Source organism: Phyllostomus hastatus, unplaced genomic scaffold (genome assembly GCF_019186645.2).
Source record: "Phyllostomus hastatus isolate PE091 unplaced genomic scaffold, TTU_PhHast_1.1 phas_contig_1, whole genome shotgun sequence".
Taxonomy (NCBI): domain Eukaryota; kingdom Metazoa; phylum Chordata; class Mammalia; order Chiroptera; family Phyllostomidae; genus Phyllostomus; species Phyllostomus hastatus.
Genome location: NW_025333498.1, coordinates 7,341,126 through 7,359,653, shown reverse-complemented (window position 1 = coordinate 7,359,653; position 18,528 = coordinate 7,341,126). Strand labels below are relative to the sequence as shown.

The window sequence follows — 18,528 nt, the reverse complement described above, 5'->3', positions numbered from 1 at the left end:
TTAGCTCATTTGTTTCTTGGGCTGTTTCTCTTTAGAAAAAAAAAAACAAACAGGTTTTTTTTTTTCCCCTAAGGAAGTCGGCTAGCTCCAGAACCATAATAAACATCTTTTAGTAAGGTTCTTTTAAATGGTGGTTGTTAAATATCATGAAGAGTCCTTTCTGCTCCTCCTGCTTGTAGATCAACTTCTGCTCTACAAGCACTCCTAGTGCACTAAGCACAGCTCTTTTTCTTCATTAAGCTGCAGTTCATGTTGGTTTTCTTTCTCTTATTTTTCTTTTCCTTCTGTTTATGATATGTTTGTTTTCCTAACTAGATTGTAAGCTCTGCAAGGCAGGGAACAAATTTATTTCTGCTCACTATCATGTAACATATGGATTGCACATGTCTATATTATTCTATGCAGGTGTTGGGTTCTTCATGGAAAGTAATAAATATATAGACTGACTAAATTTAGCCAAACAGGAATTTACTGGAAGTGTATCAATAACTCGCCAGTTGCCTGAAAAATGGGCAGGAGTGAAGAGGTACTAACAGAGAGAGGGGTTTACTGCTTCTGGACTTGGTACTGCTAAGTGGGGAACAACATCATGAGAATAATTCTCATCCCCGCCTCTCTGCATCACTTGCTAGAGATTCAAAGCTTTTATCGTAGTATCTGACTGGCTGGGTCTAAGTCTTACACCTTTGAAAGTCTAGCCTCTTATCTCACACAACTAAGAAATGACAGATTATGAGCTTGTACAGGGAAGCCTAGGATCCTTCAGAATAAAAAAAAAAGGAATAATAGGGTACTTTTTTTCTCTTCATTTGCAAAACGAGGTAATAGAAAGAATCCTTTATGAATACAATGTATACCTATTACTGAGTAGTAATCCATAGACTAAGTTTACTTTACCAAAGATGCACCTGGATATTAGGCAGTATATATAATTTATTAGAAGGCCATTTTTACTGTGGTTTGTTACATGCATTAAGATGTGTAGTAGAAGCTAAGGAAGAAAGTCTGGATTTTGATTTTAAGGTAGCATAACACTTGATTTCTTAGCTCTTTAAAGAGGAAAGGTGAATACTTATAGTGTGCTTTTCTTTCTACCCCAGGGAATGATTTTGGGTAATGGGAGAGAAGGGAAGGTTTCAAAAATATGTTTGGAAAACCAATCTAATTTTATTTTACTTTATTCTGGGCACTAGAGACAAATAGATTTATACCAAAATGAAGGAGGCATAACTGGACATTATCTAACTGTCTGGAGACATTCAGGAAAGCTTCCGAGATCACTTGGTGACATTTGACTAGCCAATGAAAAATGAGATGAATTCGCCAGATGTGGAATAGGGGTCTAGGTAGAGGAAACAATTTTTACATAGATTAGTAAAAGATGTTTATGAATGAAAAGCAAGTAATTCCTTGTGTCCCGTATAGAAACTTAACTCTTGTTCATATCAGTTAGCCTACGGTAAAATTGATTTTGTTATGTGTTGTTTAGCTTAGTCCTAGAACTTACCAACAACGTTAAATGAGAATTTCCCATATAAGTTCTCTAAGTGTATGGCAAGGGTAGTGCGGGCATTATAGGAAATGTAGCTGGACTTGGGGTGGTGAACACACAATACAATATACCAATGCTATATTAATAGAATTGTATTCCTGACACCTATATAATTTTAATAACCAGTGTTATCCCAATAGTTCTAATAATTAATACATAAGACAGAAAAAAAGAAGTGAAGCCGGAAGTAAGCTAAGGAAAGTTCTAAATTAATTTTAGAAAGATACTCTAAACTAACAGGCTAACCAAATAAATTTACTGTAAAGCCTAACACACATAGAGCACTGTATTAAAAATAAAAGGATCTAGCCCTGCCTGGTATAGGTCAGTGGATTGAGCTCCAGCCTGTGAACCAAAGGGTTGCTGGTTTGATTCCTAGTCAGGGCACATGCCTGGGTTGCGGGCCACATCCCCAGTTGGGGACACATGAGGGGCAATCACACATTGATGTTTCTTTCCCTCTCTTTCTCCTTCCCTTCCCCCCTCTCTAAATAAATAAATAAAATCTTAAAAAATACAATAAAAGGATCTAGAGCTCAGTGGATAGATCTTGGGTCTTTGGTTTCTGGCCATGCTAAGTAGATTTGACATGAACATTACAGTATATATAGTCTACTAATTTTCCTAGTCATTGATTTTGGTATAATTATATGTTATAATATTATCATATGGGTATCTTTAAAATATTGTAGACATGCCTTTTAAACAATTAAGGGAAAATGTCTGTGATGAAAAGTTTAATTTATTAGAAAGTTTAATCCAACATGGCAAATTTACTTGTTGCTTTGATTTTTTAAATTGTATTTATGCATTAGTGAGCCTACAGGAACAAAAGGAAACCTCAGTCTGAATTTATCTCTTGGATTTGTGAGAGTTAACTGCAAAACATGCTCTCTTAACTCTCATTTGAGCATGTCTTTTTAATTTTTTTTCTGCTAATTTTCTTGACATAATATGTGTACAGAACCACACCTAGGGTGTGAAAGGAACGCCTACTGTTTTACTTTACATGTTTGTGTAGTGATTGAAATATTATAATTTGCAATGATACAATAGTTGCCCTCTTGGATTTTTAAAGCCTTTCATATCATCACTTCACCCAATTTGTAGTTTTAACCAAGGTTTGCATAATGGCTGAAAACCAGTAGTTCTCTAAATTGACAGAATCAGATGACTTTGAAGAATTGTGGAATTAGGAAAATGAAGGGGTCATTTTGGGATAACATTTGTTTGTTTTACACCAAGATGATTGATATATAGAAAACACACTTAGTTTGTCTGAATGTGAGTGTGGAATAGTACACCTTAAGCAGAGGTTCACATGTGATTTAGTTTTAGGATGAATGATCTATGTATTTTAGGACATAAATATACTCCAAACGATATTATGTTGGAACGCAAAGTAATGTTGAGAATATTCATGTAGCAGGCATGTGGTGGTCTGTTATTTCAATTTTGTCTTCATGCCTGAATTACTTCTTTACAGCTGTTGTACTAAGTGAATATAAACTTGGCTTAAAAACAACGCACATTGATGACCTTTAGCACGGAAGGTCAGGTGTCCAAAATGGGTCTCAATGGGCTAAAATCAAGGTGTCTCCTGTGCTGCCTTCCTTCTGGATGCTCTGGATCTGGTTTCATGCCTTTTCCAGTTTCTAGAAGCCACTCTCATTCCTTGGCTTGTGGCCCTTTCCTCTGTCTTAACGCACAGCAGTGGCTGCGACCCCTGTCTTTCTCAGGCTACATCATCTGACACTGACTCCACTGCCTCCCTGTGTGATTGCATTGGGCCTGATAAGATAATCTAGAATACTTTTCATTTCAAGGTCCTTAGTTTAATTACATCTGCAAAGTCTCTTTTGCCATGTAAAGTCACATGTAAGGTTCTAGGGATTAGGATTTGGACATCTTTGGGCAGAGGTGGGTCATGTGGGGGGCATTGTTCTGTTGCCACGGTGCCCTTTTCTGTGTTTTGCTGTTTGGTATTGGTTATACTGCAAGTTCCCTTAGGGTAAAAACCATGCTTATGTAAGCAGGCCTTGTCCCTGCCCTCATTCTTTTTGCTTTGGCTTTGTGATTATGAGGAGCGCAAATTAGATTTAGAAGGTGTAGGTTCAGATTCACACACTCTGACACTCACTAGATGTGACCTTGGGCAAGTGACGAAGTTTGCCAGCCTTAATTTTTCCCATTTGCCGCATATGCATAATACCCACTGCTCAAGGGTCTCATGTGGGTGAAATGAGGTACTATCCATGAAGGTATGGGAAAAATTTTGTCCTTGCAACATGCTTTCTTTTTCTAGGAGCGGATGTCACCAACACACTGATTGTGCCCTGTTTTCTCAATACTGAGTCTTTCTGGAAAAAAAAAAAATAGACTGGTGATCTGCCCAGAGCGGGCAGAACAGGCAACAACTGGCCTGGCAAAAGCCCGGGCCTGCCGGTGTGATGGTTAAGTATGTCCCCTAAAAAGAGGAGATGCTTCTGTTTTCCAAATCTTGTGAATGGGTGTCACCTTTCACCAGTAAAGTCTGTCCTAGAGAAGGTCAGAAGTCAGGTTACTCCCCCACCCACCCAAACCGGCTTGCTGGAATACTTCACCACTAGTTCCCAGAAGGGCTTGGCTCTAGCTTGTGGGCAAACCCTGGCCGGGCCAGCTCTCTGGTGGAGCAAAATGCTTTTGGAGTATTTTCTGGATATTACAACACTTGTATTTAATAGAAAATAGAAAACAGTTAGCTACTCTCGAGCCTCTGTGCCACATAATTCCCAACTCATCGCCATTAAAACAATTAGGCAGACTCTGAAACAGCTTGTGAAGTATGACTTGGTCCTCTTGGTGAATTGTCTGTCTTTCAGAGCTGTGTGGAGATGTTTCTACACTTGCAACAATCCTGCAAATCAGACGCTTAAAAATACAGAAACATAGTCTCCCTTCTTTTGTTAATATAAGTTTTTATAGAACTAAGGAATTTTCTTTTTAATAACTGTTTCTCCAGATATCATCTGTCATCCTCTGTTACAGAATGATGCAATTGGAGAGCTGGTAGGCAACCTAGAAATCAATTAATCCAAATTCTTTATTGTCAGGTGACAGTTTTAACACTTTAAATGTTTTCCCAAAACTGAATTCATATCCTTTAAAGTCTCTTCCCTGGCCAGTGTGACTGACCCATACCCGTTTTTTAAAGACTTAACATGGACTTGGCTTAAGAAAAATCTTCAGCAAAGAGTTTTTGTTTTAAAATGTTAGATGCTTTCAGGATCATTTCCTTCTCATCACCAGGAGGAAACAAACCAGCATTGATCAGGCCGTGGCTGATTTCAAAGGGCCTGTATTCTCTGCTGGCTCCAGCAGCACCACCGGACTTCCTCACGGAAGGAGCCGCCAGCTTTGATTCTGTCCCCTCTGGTAGTTAGTGATAGCTCAATAAATAAATAAATACCAATCCCAGTGAAATGAACTTCATCATGATTTCTTCTGGCTCTACTTTTCTGACTCTTCTTGTTTGCTTTTGGGAAAAAATTATATCTAATTTCATATAAAGGGTGTTTCTGGGGCAGCTATAGGTAAATTAGTAACACTTTCTCATTTTCATAGATTATAATTTTAGAATCTACATTTATATTCACAAATGATTCGTTTTTCAGTAATCTGTGACTGCAAATATTTTGGAGTTAGGGACCTTTATTGTCATTTTCAATCAACAGTTATACTTCTAGGTACATTTTAAAGACACTTTGAAGTTTACAAATCACATCATCCTTTCATTAATACAAATATCTAACCACTGATTGTTAGACTTTCTTAATTAAGGAACTTTTTTTTTAAAGATTTTATTTATTTATTTTTAGAGAAGGAAGGGAGGGAGAAAGAGAGAGAGAAAAACATGAATGTGCGGTTGCTGGGGGCCATGGCCTGCAACCCAGGTATGTGGCCTGAATGGGAATTGAACCTGCAACACTTTGGTTTGCAGCCTGTGCTCAATCCACTGAGCTATGCCAGCCAGGGCTACTATTTTTTTAATTAAGTCAAAAGAAATTATTTACTTACATTTTTTCAGTAATATAGAATTTTGATTTTTTTAATGAATTGTTTTTTGCAATATACACTTTTAATAGTTTGACTCTAAGATATGAAATTGAGAAACAGGAAGGATAATGCTTATAAAAATTGCTAGGTGGAGCTTTTTCAATTTCAATGTTCTTGAATTTTAGGAACTACAACTCCTCTATGTGTGGGAGATGAAATATAAACATAAAGTTAATTAAGAGGGGAGATGGAGGCTCCTAACTAATTTGCATGTGAAAATTAATGGAAACATACCACACTACTTTTCCCCCCACCTTTTAAAATGTGGTACAAATAATGCAGAATTATTAATTTAAAAAATGAGAAAACACTGAGAGACAAAGGGGAAATAGAAAACTCCCAGTCCCACCACCCTGGAAACCAGTGGCTATAGGATATCTTCGTTCGTGTGTGTGACATGTTTGTGTATGTGCCTTTGGCTTGTGCATATACGTGTGTGTCTCTGTGTGTAGAAATACATAAAATTATAATGTACTCATTCCATCTCCTATTGTGTTGGGTATTTTGCTGGGATTTTTAATTACTTAAAAATGCTTTGAACAAGCTTCTTATGTCTTTGTTCGAATTTTAGTTATTTAAAATCCATTTCTAAAAGTGAAATTCAGAAGTCGAAGGGATATGTTTTTAACATACTTTTGATATGTGTTTGCCATGTAGGAAAATGATACAGCCTATTTCCAAATCAAATGAGAAAGCGTCCTTCTTAGTCTGCAAGGGGACATGTTTATCTGGTTTTAAGGTGCACTTCTGATTTCTAGTAAGGCTAAGTCTTTTTCTTTTTTTTTTAAGATTTTATTTATTTATTTTTAGAGAGGGAAAGGAGGGAGAGAGAGAGAGAGAGAAACATCAATGTGCAGTTGCTGGGGGTTATGGCCTGCAACCTAGGCATGTACCCTGGCTGGGAATCAAACCTGTGACACTTTGGTTCGCAGCCTGCGCTCAATCCACTGAGCTACGCCAGCCAGGACTAGGCTAAGTCTTTTTCATTAGCCCTTTTTCGTTTATTTTGTTTTGTATTATCTATTCTTAGTCTGTTATCCTCCTGTTATGTTCTGTTAATTTTGAACAAGTCTTTATTATACATACACATTTCTGTTCAACGTTGTAGTTCCCTGTCCACCTGATAGGTTTGTCACTTGTTTTTTCACAAGCTCAAGCTTCATGGAGATATAATTTACTGTATATCTAATTCCAGAGCCTTTCCGTACACTAAAACGAAACCTCATGGTCATTGTCAGCCACTCCCCATTTGCATCCCAAACCCTAAACAATCACAAATATACTCTCCTGTGTCTATGTAGCTCTCTTTTTTGGATATTCATATGAATAGAACACAATATGCACTCTTTTGTATCTGACAGGCCATTCAGGTTGTCAGTGCTCTGTTCCTTTTTTATTGCTCAATAGTGTTCCGTGAACCCTTGTTTGTTTTCGCACCAGTAAGTGCACATTTGGGTTGTTTTCACTTATTGGTGACTATGAAGAGTGCTGCTGTGCACATTCATGTGCAGGTTTTTGCAAGGCCTTGTTTTCATTTCTCCTAGAGAGATCCCGAGGAGTGGGATTGCTGGGTCATGTGGTGACCCTGTGTTTAACTGTATAAGAAACTGCCAAATTATTGTAAAAAATGACTGTACAATCCTACAGTCCTACTAGCAATATATGATTGTTTCAGTTTCTCTACATCCTTCTGAACACTTGCTATTTTATGTCTTTTTAAAAAATTATGAATATGGTCATCCTAGTGAGTATGAAGTGGTATTACTGCATTGTGGACGACGATGTTGAGCATGTCTTCATGTACTTATTAGATGTCCGTGTATCTCCTTTGGAGAAATATCTATTCTTGTTCTTCATCTATATTTATTTTTTTTTCTTGAGTTGTTCAAGAAAAAAACTACCTAAGATCATGAAGGTTTATTCCTGTTTTCTTATTCCCGGGGCTGGGCCTGCTCCCGTGGTATCCCTCCCGATATTTATCCACCACACGTGAACGTGGGACCGCCTATTCTGCCAGCGGCTGCCATCTTGTCGCCACCACACCATGTCCTCTCCACCCCTCCTACCCTCCTGCCCGTCTGGATTAATGTGGCTTCTTTAAATCCTTGGTCATCGGTACTTCCATGCAGTTGATTTTCTAGAAGTTCTGGGTGTTTCCTGTTTTGAGGTTAGCCATGACCCTTCTTGTAGCTGTGCAGGGAGGTGAAGTGTGTCTCCTCACACCACCATCTTGGCCAGAAGTCCAAAAGACTATTTTCTTGGCTCTTTGTCAAAAATTAGTTGACTGTAAATGTAGGGGTGCCATTGATGTTAAGTTGTACTATTTATATACTACTAAAATGTGCAAATTATGTCACCTCCAACTGTAATGTACATTCATTTCAAAGATGTTAATATCTGAATACGTGCAGCTTTGAACCAATGAAGTACATAATCTCGCATTATCACTAGGGTACAAATACATGATACCAGCAGCTGTCTCCCTACCTTTTCATTGTTTTCTCTCCAATTTCTTTTATAGCATTTTTGACTCTCTGAAATAACTTTATATAATTACTTATCATTTCTCTGCCTTGATAGCAGGGCCCTTATCTGTCTCACCTACTGCTGTATTCCTTGCATGTACACATAGGAGGTACCCATGATTTATTTATTTAAATGAATGATCAAAGATGTTTCCTTCTCTGACTTGTTAATTTTCAGGTAAAGAAATAAGCAATATTGGGAGGTTTCTTTTTCAGGCCAAAAAAAAAAAAGTGACTGAGCAAAAGTAATGTTTGATGCAAAGAAGCTGCTTAAGGATCTCTGCAAATTGTCTGTTTTATTAAGGGATGAATGCGGGGTGGTGTCATTGTGTTTTTATTTACATATAATTGATATGTAACATATTAGTTTCAGGTGTATAACAATGATTTGATATTTGTATATATTGCAAAATGATCACTGTAGTAAGTATAGTGAATATCCATCACCGTACATAGTTAGAATTAATTTCTTGTGATGCAAAATATTAAAATTTACTCTCTAGCTATATAGTGTTAGTAACTCTGGTCTCCATGCTGTACATTTCACTGCTTTAATAGTCACTTTGGGGGACAGTAAAGAAGCCCTCTGAGGACCTAAGTTATTTCATTTTTCGTAGAGTCATATAGTAATGAATGGGAACTGAATGACTAAAAGCACAGGTAACTTACAAGTATTTTCCAATGCTTTGGCATTCTTCTTGACTTTGGCCTTTTCAAAAAAGATGACATAATCTTGCTTCAAAGGATATTCTTTAGGCAGGAAAAGAAGAAACAAAAATTTAGCTTTAGGGTGATAAGGTAACTCTGTCCTAAAAATAAACATTCCCGTAATTCTCCAGCAAGCTGAATATTTCATTGTGTTTTGAAACACTCCAAGGAAATGAGAAGAGCTGACTGAGTCTAAATCCATGAAAATTCGCTCTGCTCCATAGACTTCTGTCCTGTAGGGTACAATCAAGGGGATCTGATAAAGTGCAATTTACAAAATTAAAAGACAACAGAAATAGACATTAAATCTTCAAGGATCTAGTGATTTACTTGCTAATTAACTTCAAACTTCTCTATCAACATTCTCTGTATTTTTGAAAGTGAAAGTATAGAGTATGATGATGTTAATTTATAGACTATGGGACATTTCTTCTCATTCTTCCCATTGCTTGAAATACGCTTTAATTTATTTGGAAGACCAGAGCAAATATTCCAAGGTGTTTTACAGAATTATGGACAGAAATTTTTGTTCTTTCTTGACTGTTGCCTGAGGCAGCATTTCCTCCTGCTCTGGAATTTCTGCAGTTGTCTGTATCCAGTTTCCCTTTTGAGCTTGGTGACATGGTCCAAGCAGCTTGTGGAGTTCCGGCGTTACTAGAAATGGTGACTTCAGGGCTGTGACTCAAAATATTTACTTCACTCATGTGACCCTGATTAGCTGCCAGTTTCAGCCAGGTCATGAATGAAGTTGTCACTTTGTTTGGAGAGCAGGCTTTCCTTTTCTTTTTCCCCCACCCACCTCTATTCACACTTCCCCTAAGTAAAACTTCTGCCTGATGTTGAATCAAGTACAGTAAGATTTAATCTCTGGGGGAAAAACTCTGAGTGGTAAAAAAAGGAACTTCCTTCTGAGCAACCTTCTTGAAAATACAGTGATTTGAGGTTATGACCTTGTTGAAGCTGAAGGCATTCAAAGCAATGGGTGATATATATGTTTTAAAAAAGACTTTTGACTTAAGTTTTGGATTCCAGTGTATGCCAGTGCATTATATCCAAATACATTTGACTTGTTTTGTTTGGTAATGTAATTGAAAACACATTTAATTGCATGATGATTTAAGACATCCTTGTTGTTTCAGGACATACATAAGTTTTAATAAAACTCCAGGTTTTTCAAATGTACTTTTTTTATTATCAGAAAGAGCCATATTGTCTGATGTTTTTTCACCTTTGATTGGTACTCCTTTATTTTCATTAAATACTGTTGGCAAACTGCTTGCCATGTGGAACGAACTATAGATTTTGGGGCTCTACAATACTTCATGATAAAATTAACAGCAAAAAGATATGTAAAAATTGTACTTATTTTTTGTCACATTTTCTAGCTTAAGTTAAACCTGATGTCCACGAAGGCAGATAGCCACAATTATTATGGCATGGGACGTTTTCAGTCCTTTTTGAAATAGAACATAGAACATGGTAGCAAATGAGAAGCATATGCTACTTGACAGTGCTGTGTCTGGCTTATTTCACTTATCATCATGTCCTGCAGATCCATTCATGTTGTCTCAGCTGGCAGGATTTCCTTTCTAATGGCTGAATAATATTCCCGTGTGTTTATATACCACATATTGTTTTAAAAATTTTTTATTTAATTTATTAGGGTGATGTTGGTCCATCTTGTGTGGAACTCTCCGCACTTCTTGGACTTGTGTGTCTTTTTCTCTCACCAGGTTAGAAATGTTTTCGGCCATTATTTCTTCAACTAGGTTCTTGATCCCTTGCTCTCTCTATTCTCTTTCTGGTGCCCCTGTGATGCAGATGTTGTTACACTTCATGCTGTTCCAGAGGCTCCTTAGACTGTTTTCATTTTAAAAAATTCTTTTTTTGTTTTGTTTTTCTGATTGGGTGTTTTCTGCTACCTTGCTTTCCAAATTGCTGATTCTTGCCTTTGCTTCATCCTACCTCCTGTTTATTCCTTCTAGCTTATTTTTAATTTCAGATGTTTTATTCTTCATTTCTGACTGGTTCTTTTTCATGTTTCTTTGTTGTTTTTCATGCTTTTGAAGTTCTCACTTAGTTCCTTGAGCACGCTGATAACCATTTTTTGGAATTCTGTATTTGGTAAATACAAAATTGCCTCTGATTCATTTACCTTTTTTTCTGGAGATTTCTTCTGTTCTTTCACTTGAGGCATGTTTCTTTGACTCCCCACTTGTGGGTTTGTATCTATGTATTAGATAGCATTAGAATGCTCCCCACAGCATTAAATATGCTGTTTCTGAGTCTTGATAGGGTTGCCTCATGTAGTAGGTCTCCTGTGGGACCCAGTGACACAGTCTCCTTGATCTCCTGTGCTGGGTACTCCAGGAAGGTCTCTTGTGTGGTGGGTTATGAGAGGCCTCTGTTGTAATGAGTCTTGATTGCTATTGGCTGGTTTGTGCCTGGGATTGTCCCTCAAGCTGGCTGACTGTGAGGATTGACCCCGGCCATATTGTACAAGCTGCCGTGCAGGCAGGTGCCGGCCACACTAAGTGGAACTTGTCTCAGCAGATTCTGGTGCATGCTGAGGTCTCCCTTTGGATATGCTGCTTTTGAATCTTAGCTCCACCCAAGAAGGATGGTGTCTGTGGTATGGGAGAGGGACTCAGCACAGGGATCCTGGTGGCTGTCCCTTTAGCTCTCTCCCCAGAGGTACAAACCCCAGTCTCTCCTCACGTGATTCTAGTCTGCTCTGCCTTTCCTTTGTGGGATCCCAGGATGACTAGGTGTAAATGAGTTTTTGTGTGTTGTTGTTTAAGTGTGCACTGTGTCTCTAGCAAACTTTCTTCCCTCCCTGGTAGACAGAATCCCCACTGATTTTCACAGCCAGATGTTAAGTGGGTGCCTCTTCCTGGTTCTGATGCTCCTGGGCTAGGGATCCCAATGTGGGCTTGTGACCCCACACTCTTCAGGGGGAACCTTTGCAGCTGAGATATCCCTCTGGCATCTCAGCCACTGCCCATGGGAGAGCGGGCCACCCCTTTTCGAGTCTCCGCCCTCCCTACCAGTTTTGACATGGCTCCTTCTGTAAGTCCTTGGATGTAAGGGTTTTGTTCAGCTAATTTTCAGTTGGTTATTGTTGTTGGTGTTATATATTTTAGTTCTGATTCCATTTGGGTCCTGGGAGGAAGTGAGTGTACCTTCCACCTACTCCACTTCCATTGTGTATCCTCATATTTTCTTTTATTCATCCATCAGTAGACATTTGGGTTGCTTCCATGTCTTGGCTATTGTGAATGTTGGAAGTGCAGGTATCCCTTCAAGAGAGTGATTTTATTTTCTTCAGATATATATCCAGATGTGGGATTGCTGGATCTTACGTTAGTTCTGTGTTTAGATTGCTGGATCATATGATTTATCTTGAGTAATCTATATATCTTTCCATAATGGCTGTACCAATTACATTCCCACTGATAGTACACAAGGGTGTCCTTTTCTCAACATCTTTACAAACATTTACCTTTTTTCTTTTTGATAATAGCTGTCCTAAATGGAATGAGATGATATCTTTTTGTGGCTTTTATTTGCATTTTCATGAGAATTAGTCAACTCATATCCACTCTTAATTTGTCTTAAACTGGGAGCAGATTTGAACTTGAACTGCAACTTGTGTTCATAGCTTATTGGCAAGAACTAGTTAGGTGGCTTTAACCTAACTATGGAAGGATGGAAAATAAGGGATTTCACGGACTATTCTCTGATCTGTAGGTCACTGATGTGTACTGTTTTGTGCGGGAACAGTGTGGTGAACATAGACTTCAGAGGCAAGCCAACCATTGTTGGGAAACCTTGATTTTCATGGTGAAGGGCATATATTATGTTAGCTGTTCCATTTCTCCTCTTCCTTTCTTCTACTTATAAAATGGTGCCTTTGTGACCACTGACAAAGAACAATGGTGTTTGGATTACAGATAGAGAGTCGCCTTTGGAAATTGACACATAAAAAAAACTTTTGAAACAATGAAAAAGGTAAAAGTATTACGATAAACAAGGTTTCACCCTTCATCTTGAATATAAGACAACTGGCATTATTGAAATTTTCATTAATCTTTTATATTTATAACTCTTTAGTTAGTATTAAGTCTTCAAAATGGAATTGAATAACCACAGTACTACCCTAGATGGGTGAGCTTCAGGGAACAGATTTAACCAAACCTTTTGATGATATTTACATATTGGCCTGCATTCTTGAATTGACATGTGTCTGCTATATTTGTCCAATACACTTATAAAGAATGATTATTATAAAGAGATTTTAAGTGGAGCTAGTCAGAGTTTAAAAATTATTAGTCTCTTCTTACCAAAACACTGGATGCAGGTATTTCTGAATTTTTTTCCTTGACCAGATGAAGAGCTTTACTGTGGAAAGGATTCCTTCCTTCCTTCCTTCCTTCCTTCCTTCCTTCCTTCCTTCCTTCCTTCCCTCCCTCCCTCCCTCCCTCCCTCCCTCCCTGGTACTTTGGGAATAATTTTCTCAATAACGTAGACTGAAAAAGAAATGTTTGCATTTCTAATTCCAGACCTAATTCTTTTTCCTGCCAGCCACATCACATCTCCTGGATTCTAATTCTCATATTACAGTGTCATTAGCACCATCTTGGTCTTTGACTTTGTATTTTACTGCTGGTGTCCTACACAGGTGTTTCATAGCCTTTTGTTTTTGTAAACACCTTTGTGCCACAGAAAGAACTTCTGGGAGTACAGTAGGTAATCATAAGTATTTGTTAATAGTTAATTATGTTACAGTTTAGCAACTGGAAAAACTTCAATTGCTATTACTTTTTCACCTCTCCATTATGATAACTGATAAAGTTAATAAAAACCCTAAGACATTTCTGTGTCATCTTGTATTTTATTTCTCTGATTAGTTGAAAAGTATATGAGATAAATAGCCAATGCGTTATTTGACTCATCAAAGCCACGCTATTCTTAAGCCTGGCTGAATGAAAATAGACTCTGTTATACATCGATTATATATTTTGTTTCTCATCCCTCACAAAATTTTTTTTTTAGGCAATAGAGATTTTGCCAAGGACGATCCGTTGGAATTTAAGTCCCACCAGTGGTTTGGAGCATCTGTGAGATCAAAGCAGGATAAAATTTTGGTAAGCCCTTTGGATACTTACTCATAGGTGAGTTTAGTTGATTTATGTGAAAACAAAGAAGTTTTATTTTTAAAAGCTGCTAGGAAACCTCAGCGTGCTCAGGGGCACAGGGTACAGTGAGATAAAGTAGCTTTGCTCCAAGGCCACGCTGTCTTTCTCTTCTTCACAGGCTGGGTTTCTGCTACTTTCCGCTTTCACTCCTACATTTTCATTTTTTGCACCTCACTTGACAGTTCCCATCAGTTTGTTTCTCTTCAGTCAGGTTAAGGAATGGTGTGCCTTTGATTAATCAAACCCTTTAGTGGCCTGCTTCTTCAAAAATGCAACTTTCTCTTTGCCTCATCTTCCCCTGTGTCATGGTCCCAAACCCTTGCTCCTCTTTTCAGAAACTTTTAGAAAGTGTTTCAGTAGTAACCATGTCTGCATCTTCACTGCACATTTTCTTCCCAGCCTCTCCCATCAGGCTCACATAGGCACAGGCAAGGTCACCCTTGACTTTGAGGCCACTGAAGTCCCCTGGTCCTTATTTTTATTGCCTCCTCAGCACTGTTCAGCAAGGTCAGTTGACCCATTCTTTTTGAAGTAATTTTCCTCCCTTGGCTTCTGGGGTACTGTACTCTCCTGCCTTTCTCCCATCTTGCTGGTTACCCCTTTGCAATCTCCTTTAGTGGCTCCTCTTCTGCTCAGTTTCTAATGTCAGGGTGTCCCTGGGCTCTGCTCTGGGCCCCACATTCTCTAACTAGACCTTTTACCTGGTTTTTGTTTTGCCATGGCTGTAAATACAGAGGATGGGGTGGGGGGCAAACGTAGGTTTACAGTCGTGAGTAGGCAGAACACAGAGTTTGTTCTTATATTATTATTTATTAATTTTATAGTATTTTCCGTACGAACAACCCTAAACCTACTTTTGCCCCACCCCGTACAACCTGTATGTCATAATCCTCCAACCTGAGGATTATTTCTCTGAGGTCGTCGGGATTGTCTGAAACACTGGTGTTTCCAGAGGATTTTTATTCCCGGACCGCCTCCTTTGGTTTCAGGCCTGCGCCCCACTGTACCACTGGAGGACTGAAATGAAGCAGGAGAGAGAGCCTGTTGGAACATGCTTTCTTCAGGATGGAACAAAGACTGTTGAGTATGCTCCATGCAGATCGAGTATGTATAGGAGGCTGTTCCAGCCTTTAAGAGGGTTGGGAAACCTAGTCTGTTAAAAATGTGAGTGTGTGTGGGTGTACGGGTGGGTATTAATATTTATTGACATACTGTGATGTTTGATGACAGCGAAATGAAAACAGTCTTTTTAGTGGAAAGTAATTACACGTGAAGTCAGTAAGCTTGTCTCACTACGAACTAATTTTCATCTTTCTCGGTTAGTAATAATTGCTATGTGTTTTTGGAAACCTGCATTTTTTGTCACTTTTAGTCAAAACATGCTCCATTGAGCTTTTCTAACAGAGATGTTAGAGATTCTGAGTCAGTTGATCTAGGCCAGGTCTGGGTGCCTGCATTTTAAACTCATTCTACGAGGTGATTTTGATGGATACTGAAGTTTCAGAACTTTATAATAGAGTTTTATGTTAATGATGTTAAAAATAAAAATTTTGTCTTAAAATGTCAGAATTTATATTGGAAGGTATTTACCTTCCATTGAGTTCAGGATTCTGAGTCTGAATTTCCTTGCTTTTATTAGAATTTCTTTATCGATCCATTATCAAGCTCACCCCTCTTTTGATAATCTAAAATAAAAGATGTCACAATTTTCTTGAGTATTGTTTGAAATTTCAAGTGAAATTGATATTGGGATTAAAGATGGTTTTGAGCACTTTTAGTTTTGATTATGCTTTTGCACACTCTGCGTACATCCTTTTCCCTCAGAGAGCCACACGTCCTCTTGCCTTGTCACCTTGGTTCAATTGGCCGTTGCTCCAGGTTCTCCTTATACTAGGTACACAAGAGTAGCTTATTGGAATGCAGCATGGTGTTTATACCTAGAGCACTTTTTAGGCCGTTATTTTTTCTGTGCCATTGGTCACCCGTAAGTACAACATGTAAGACTTTTACTGCTAGATTATTTTTTCCATGTTAAATGACCTATGAAACTACTCAGTTATCAAAATTCTAAGCAGTTGAACCTCCAAGGAATGGCACATGATTTCATGAAACAGTCATTTCTAGCCTACCACCATGACCCTACTCGTATGTAACCAAGAGGTAGGCATCAAAAGAATGATCCCTGCCAGAACGGCATTGTTAATTAGGATAGGCTAGAAAGCACTTCCTGCGCAGGACAGAGGGGTTGGCAGTTTTATCCTCGGTGCCCGATGCTGTCTGGATCACCCTCGTGTTGGTGTTTTGGTCTTAGCACTGTCGTCTTTGTGGTGCATGGGAAATGTGAGGACGAAATTTGTGTTTTAAATTCCTCTATAGCAAAAATGCTCCTATTGTGAGAAGATAATATCATAGCTATGAACAGTGAGCTAGCTCTTGTGTGCCAGGTCTGTAACTTGTTTACATGGCGCGCACACACAGTCACCCTTATGCCTCTGTGGCAGATGTGGAAATAGATTCAGACAGTTGAAGGATTTTTTTTTCCCTGCGTCTTGTGGTATCAAGTGGTCTCATGAGGATTTGAACCAGGTCTGTTTTATCCCAAAGGAATTTTTCCCCTGTATTACTAACAATAGAATGTGTTTTCCAGTTTAGTTGCCTCTGTATTAAGCACAGTTTTTCTACAAAGCATGCATCTTGCTTTCATGAATACAGGGTTAGATAATTCCTGATGTATAAGAGTGCATGAACCCTTCTGATAACAAGCATTCTGATGATTTTCCTTGTGGATATACTGCCACGTTAATCTAGTAGTTTTGTTATTTCGTCTCTTCAGTAATAAATAGTTCTTTTCTCATCATGTAGTTGAAGGAATGAGGCAGCATTTGAGTGATCCATCTGTTATGAAATGCACTCATTTTTATTTGATTTAGGCACAAAAATTATAAAATCTTCTAAAACCTTATTTTCTAATGTATTTAACATCCAAGTCAGGGCAGCAAACTGTGGCTCGTGAGCCCCTGGTTTCAGAGGAAGTTTTACTGGAGCACAGCGTACCCATTTGTTTACGTGTTGTCTGCAGAGGGGGAGTTGAGTATCGCCACAGAGGCTATGCAGCCCCTAAGCCTAAAGTAATTACTGTCTGGCCCTTTAAAGAAAAGATTTGCTGATCCCTGATCTAAATAGTAAAAACCTCAAATCTTAGAAAAAGTACAAATAACCACCTCAAAACAGCGAAGTAAATGCCTCTCTTCCCGATGCACGTGGCTGTCTGGATCCCTGGATCGTTGTGCGTGATTTCCCACTCAACTTCTGGACCTTGAGCTGCTACCTACAAGACCCGGTTATAGGGGCAACCTACCTGGGTAAAAATGCTCACAAGTGGGAATCTGAGAACTTGGGTTATAGTCTCGTAATCTGCCGAGAGCCTGCCTGTAGCTGTGGGTGATTCACTTAACCTCTGTGGGCCTTTGTTTCATTGTTGGGAAAATGTTGTTTTGCACAAAAGACTTCAGAGGTGTGGATTTAGTATCTTGTGTTTTCTTCATCCTTCAACACATCATACAACCCAGTGATTGATTTTACATGCGGAACTCCAGCTTTGTAGAGCTGCACTGCTAAGATCTTGATACCTTTGCTTGTTTTGGTGGTGGTCATTTGTGTGTGTGTGGGGGGGGGGGGTTGTTGTAGGTTTGCTTTTGTTTTTAACATAACCCATGTGGACCCCCTGGGCATGTAACTTCACTGTCTGTAAAACACTTACTCTATTACTGATTACATTTGCTTTTTTCTTTTTGTGACTGTATGACCATTCTTGGCATTACACACTGGGCAAATGTCTTTCTGTTCTAACTTGAACACTCTTTCAATTACTTGCTCAGACTGAGTCTTTTGTTCCTTTCTGACGTGTGCACAGATTTTTCTTCATTTTGATTTCTAATTGGCTTTTCCTTTTCTTTGATTGTCCTTCCGGGAATCACAAACACATTATTGATTTGAGGTATTGCATTCTTCCTGCGTAGACATACCTGGGCTCAGTTCCGTGCTTTCTATTTGCTACTAGTTTGACCATGGTCAAGTACTTCACTTCCTTAAGGCTTAGTTTTTTTCTCTGAAAATTGTGAATAATAATAATATCTCTCATAGGATTGCTGTAAAGATTTAAAAAGATAATGCCTAGGAAAATGCTGTAGAACAAATAGTAAGTACCTGACTCACAGGAAGGGCTTGATAACCATTAGTTGCTCTCACTGTCATAATCAATAGTAATATTATGTCATTCAATCATAATATCACTATGTAATCAATACTATTATTATTAGCATCAGGTTTAACAAGCAGGAGGAATATTAATGGTCCATAGAAATAAAAAGAAAAGCCTTCAGTGAAGTAGGCTATAGTCAACATAAAATTCTTAACATTGTCATAAACACTCAGTTTAATGTGTACCTGT

At 38.4% G+C, this 18,528-nt stretch overlaps 1 protein-coding gene across 2 annotated transcripts in view; it reads left to right on the top strand.

Annotated features, from left to right (window-relative positions):
• ITGAV (integrin subunit alpha V) overlaps nt 1–18,528 on the top strand; it is an 84,861-nt gene that overhangs the window by 14,466 nt on the left and 51,867 nt on the right. For both annotated transcript variants that reach the window (XM_045841044.1, XM_045840977.1), the window contains exons 3-4: nt 13,936–14,027; nt 15,068–15,182. In XM_045841044.1, coding sequence (XP_045697000.1) covers nt 13,936–14,027; nt 15,068–15,182 — 207 coding nt within the window. The remainder of the gene's footprint in view (nt 1–13,935; nt 14,028–15,067; nt 15,183–18,528) is intronic.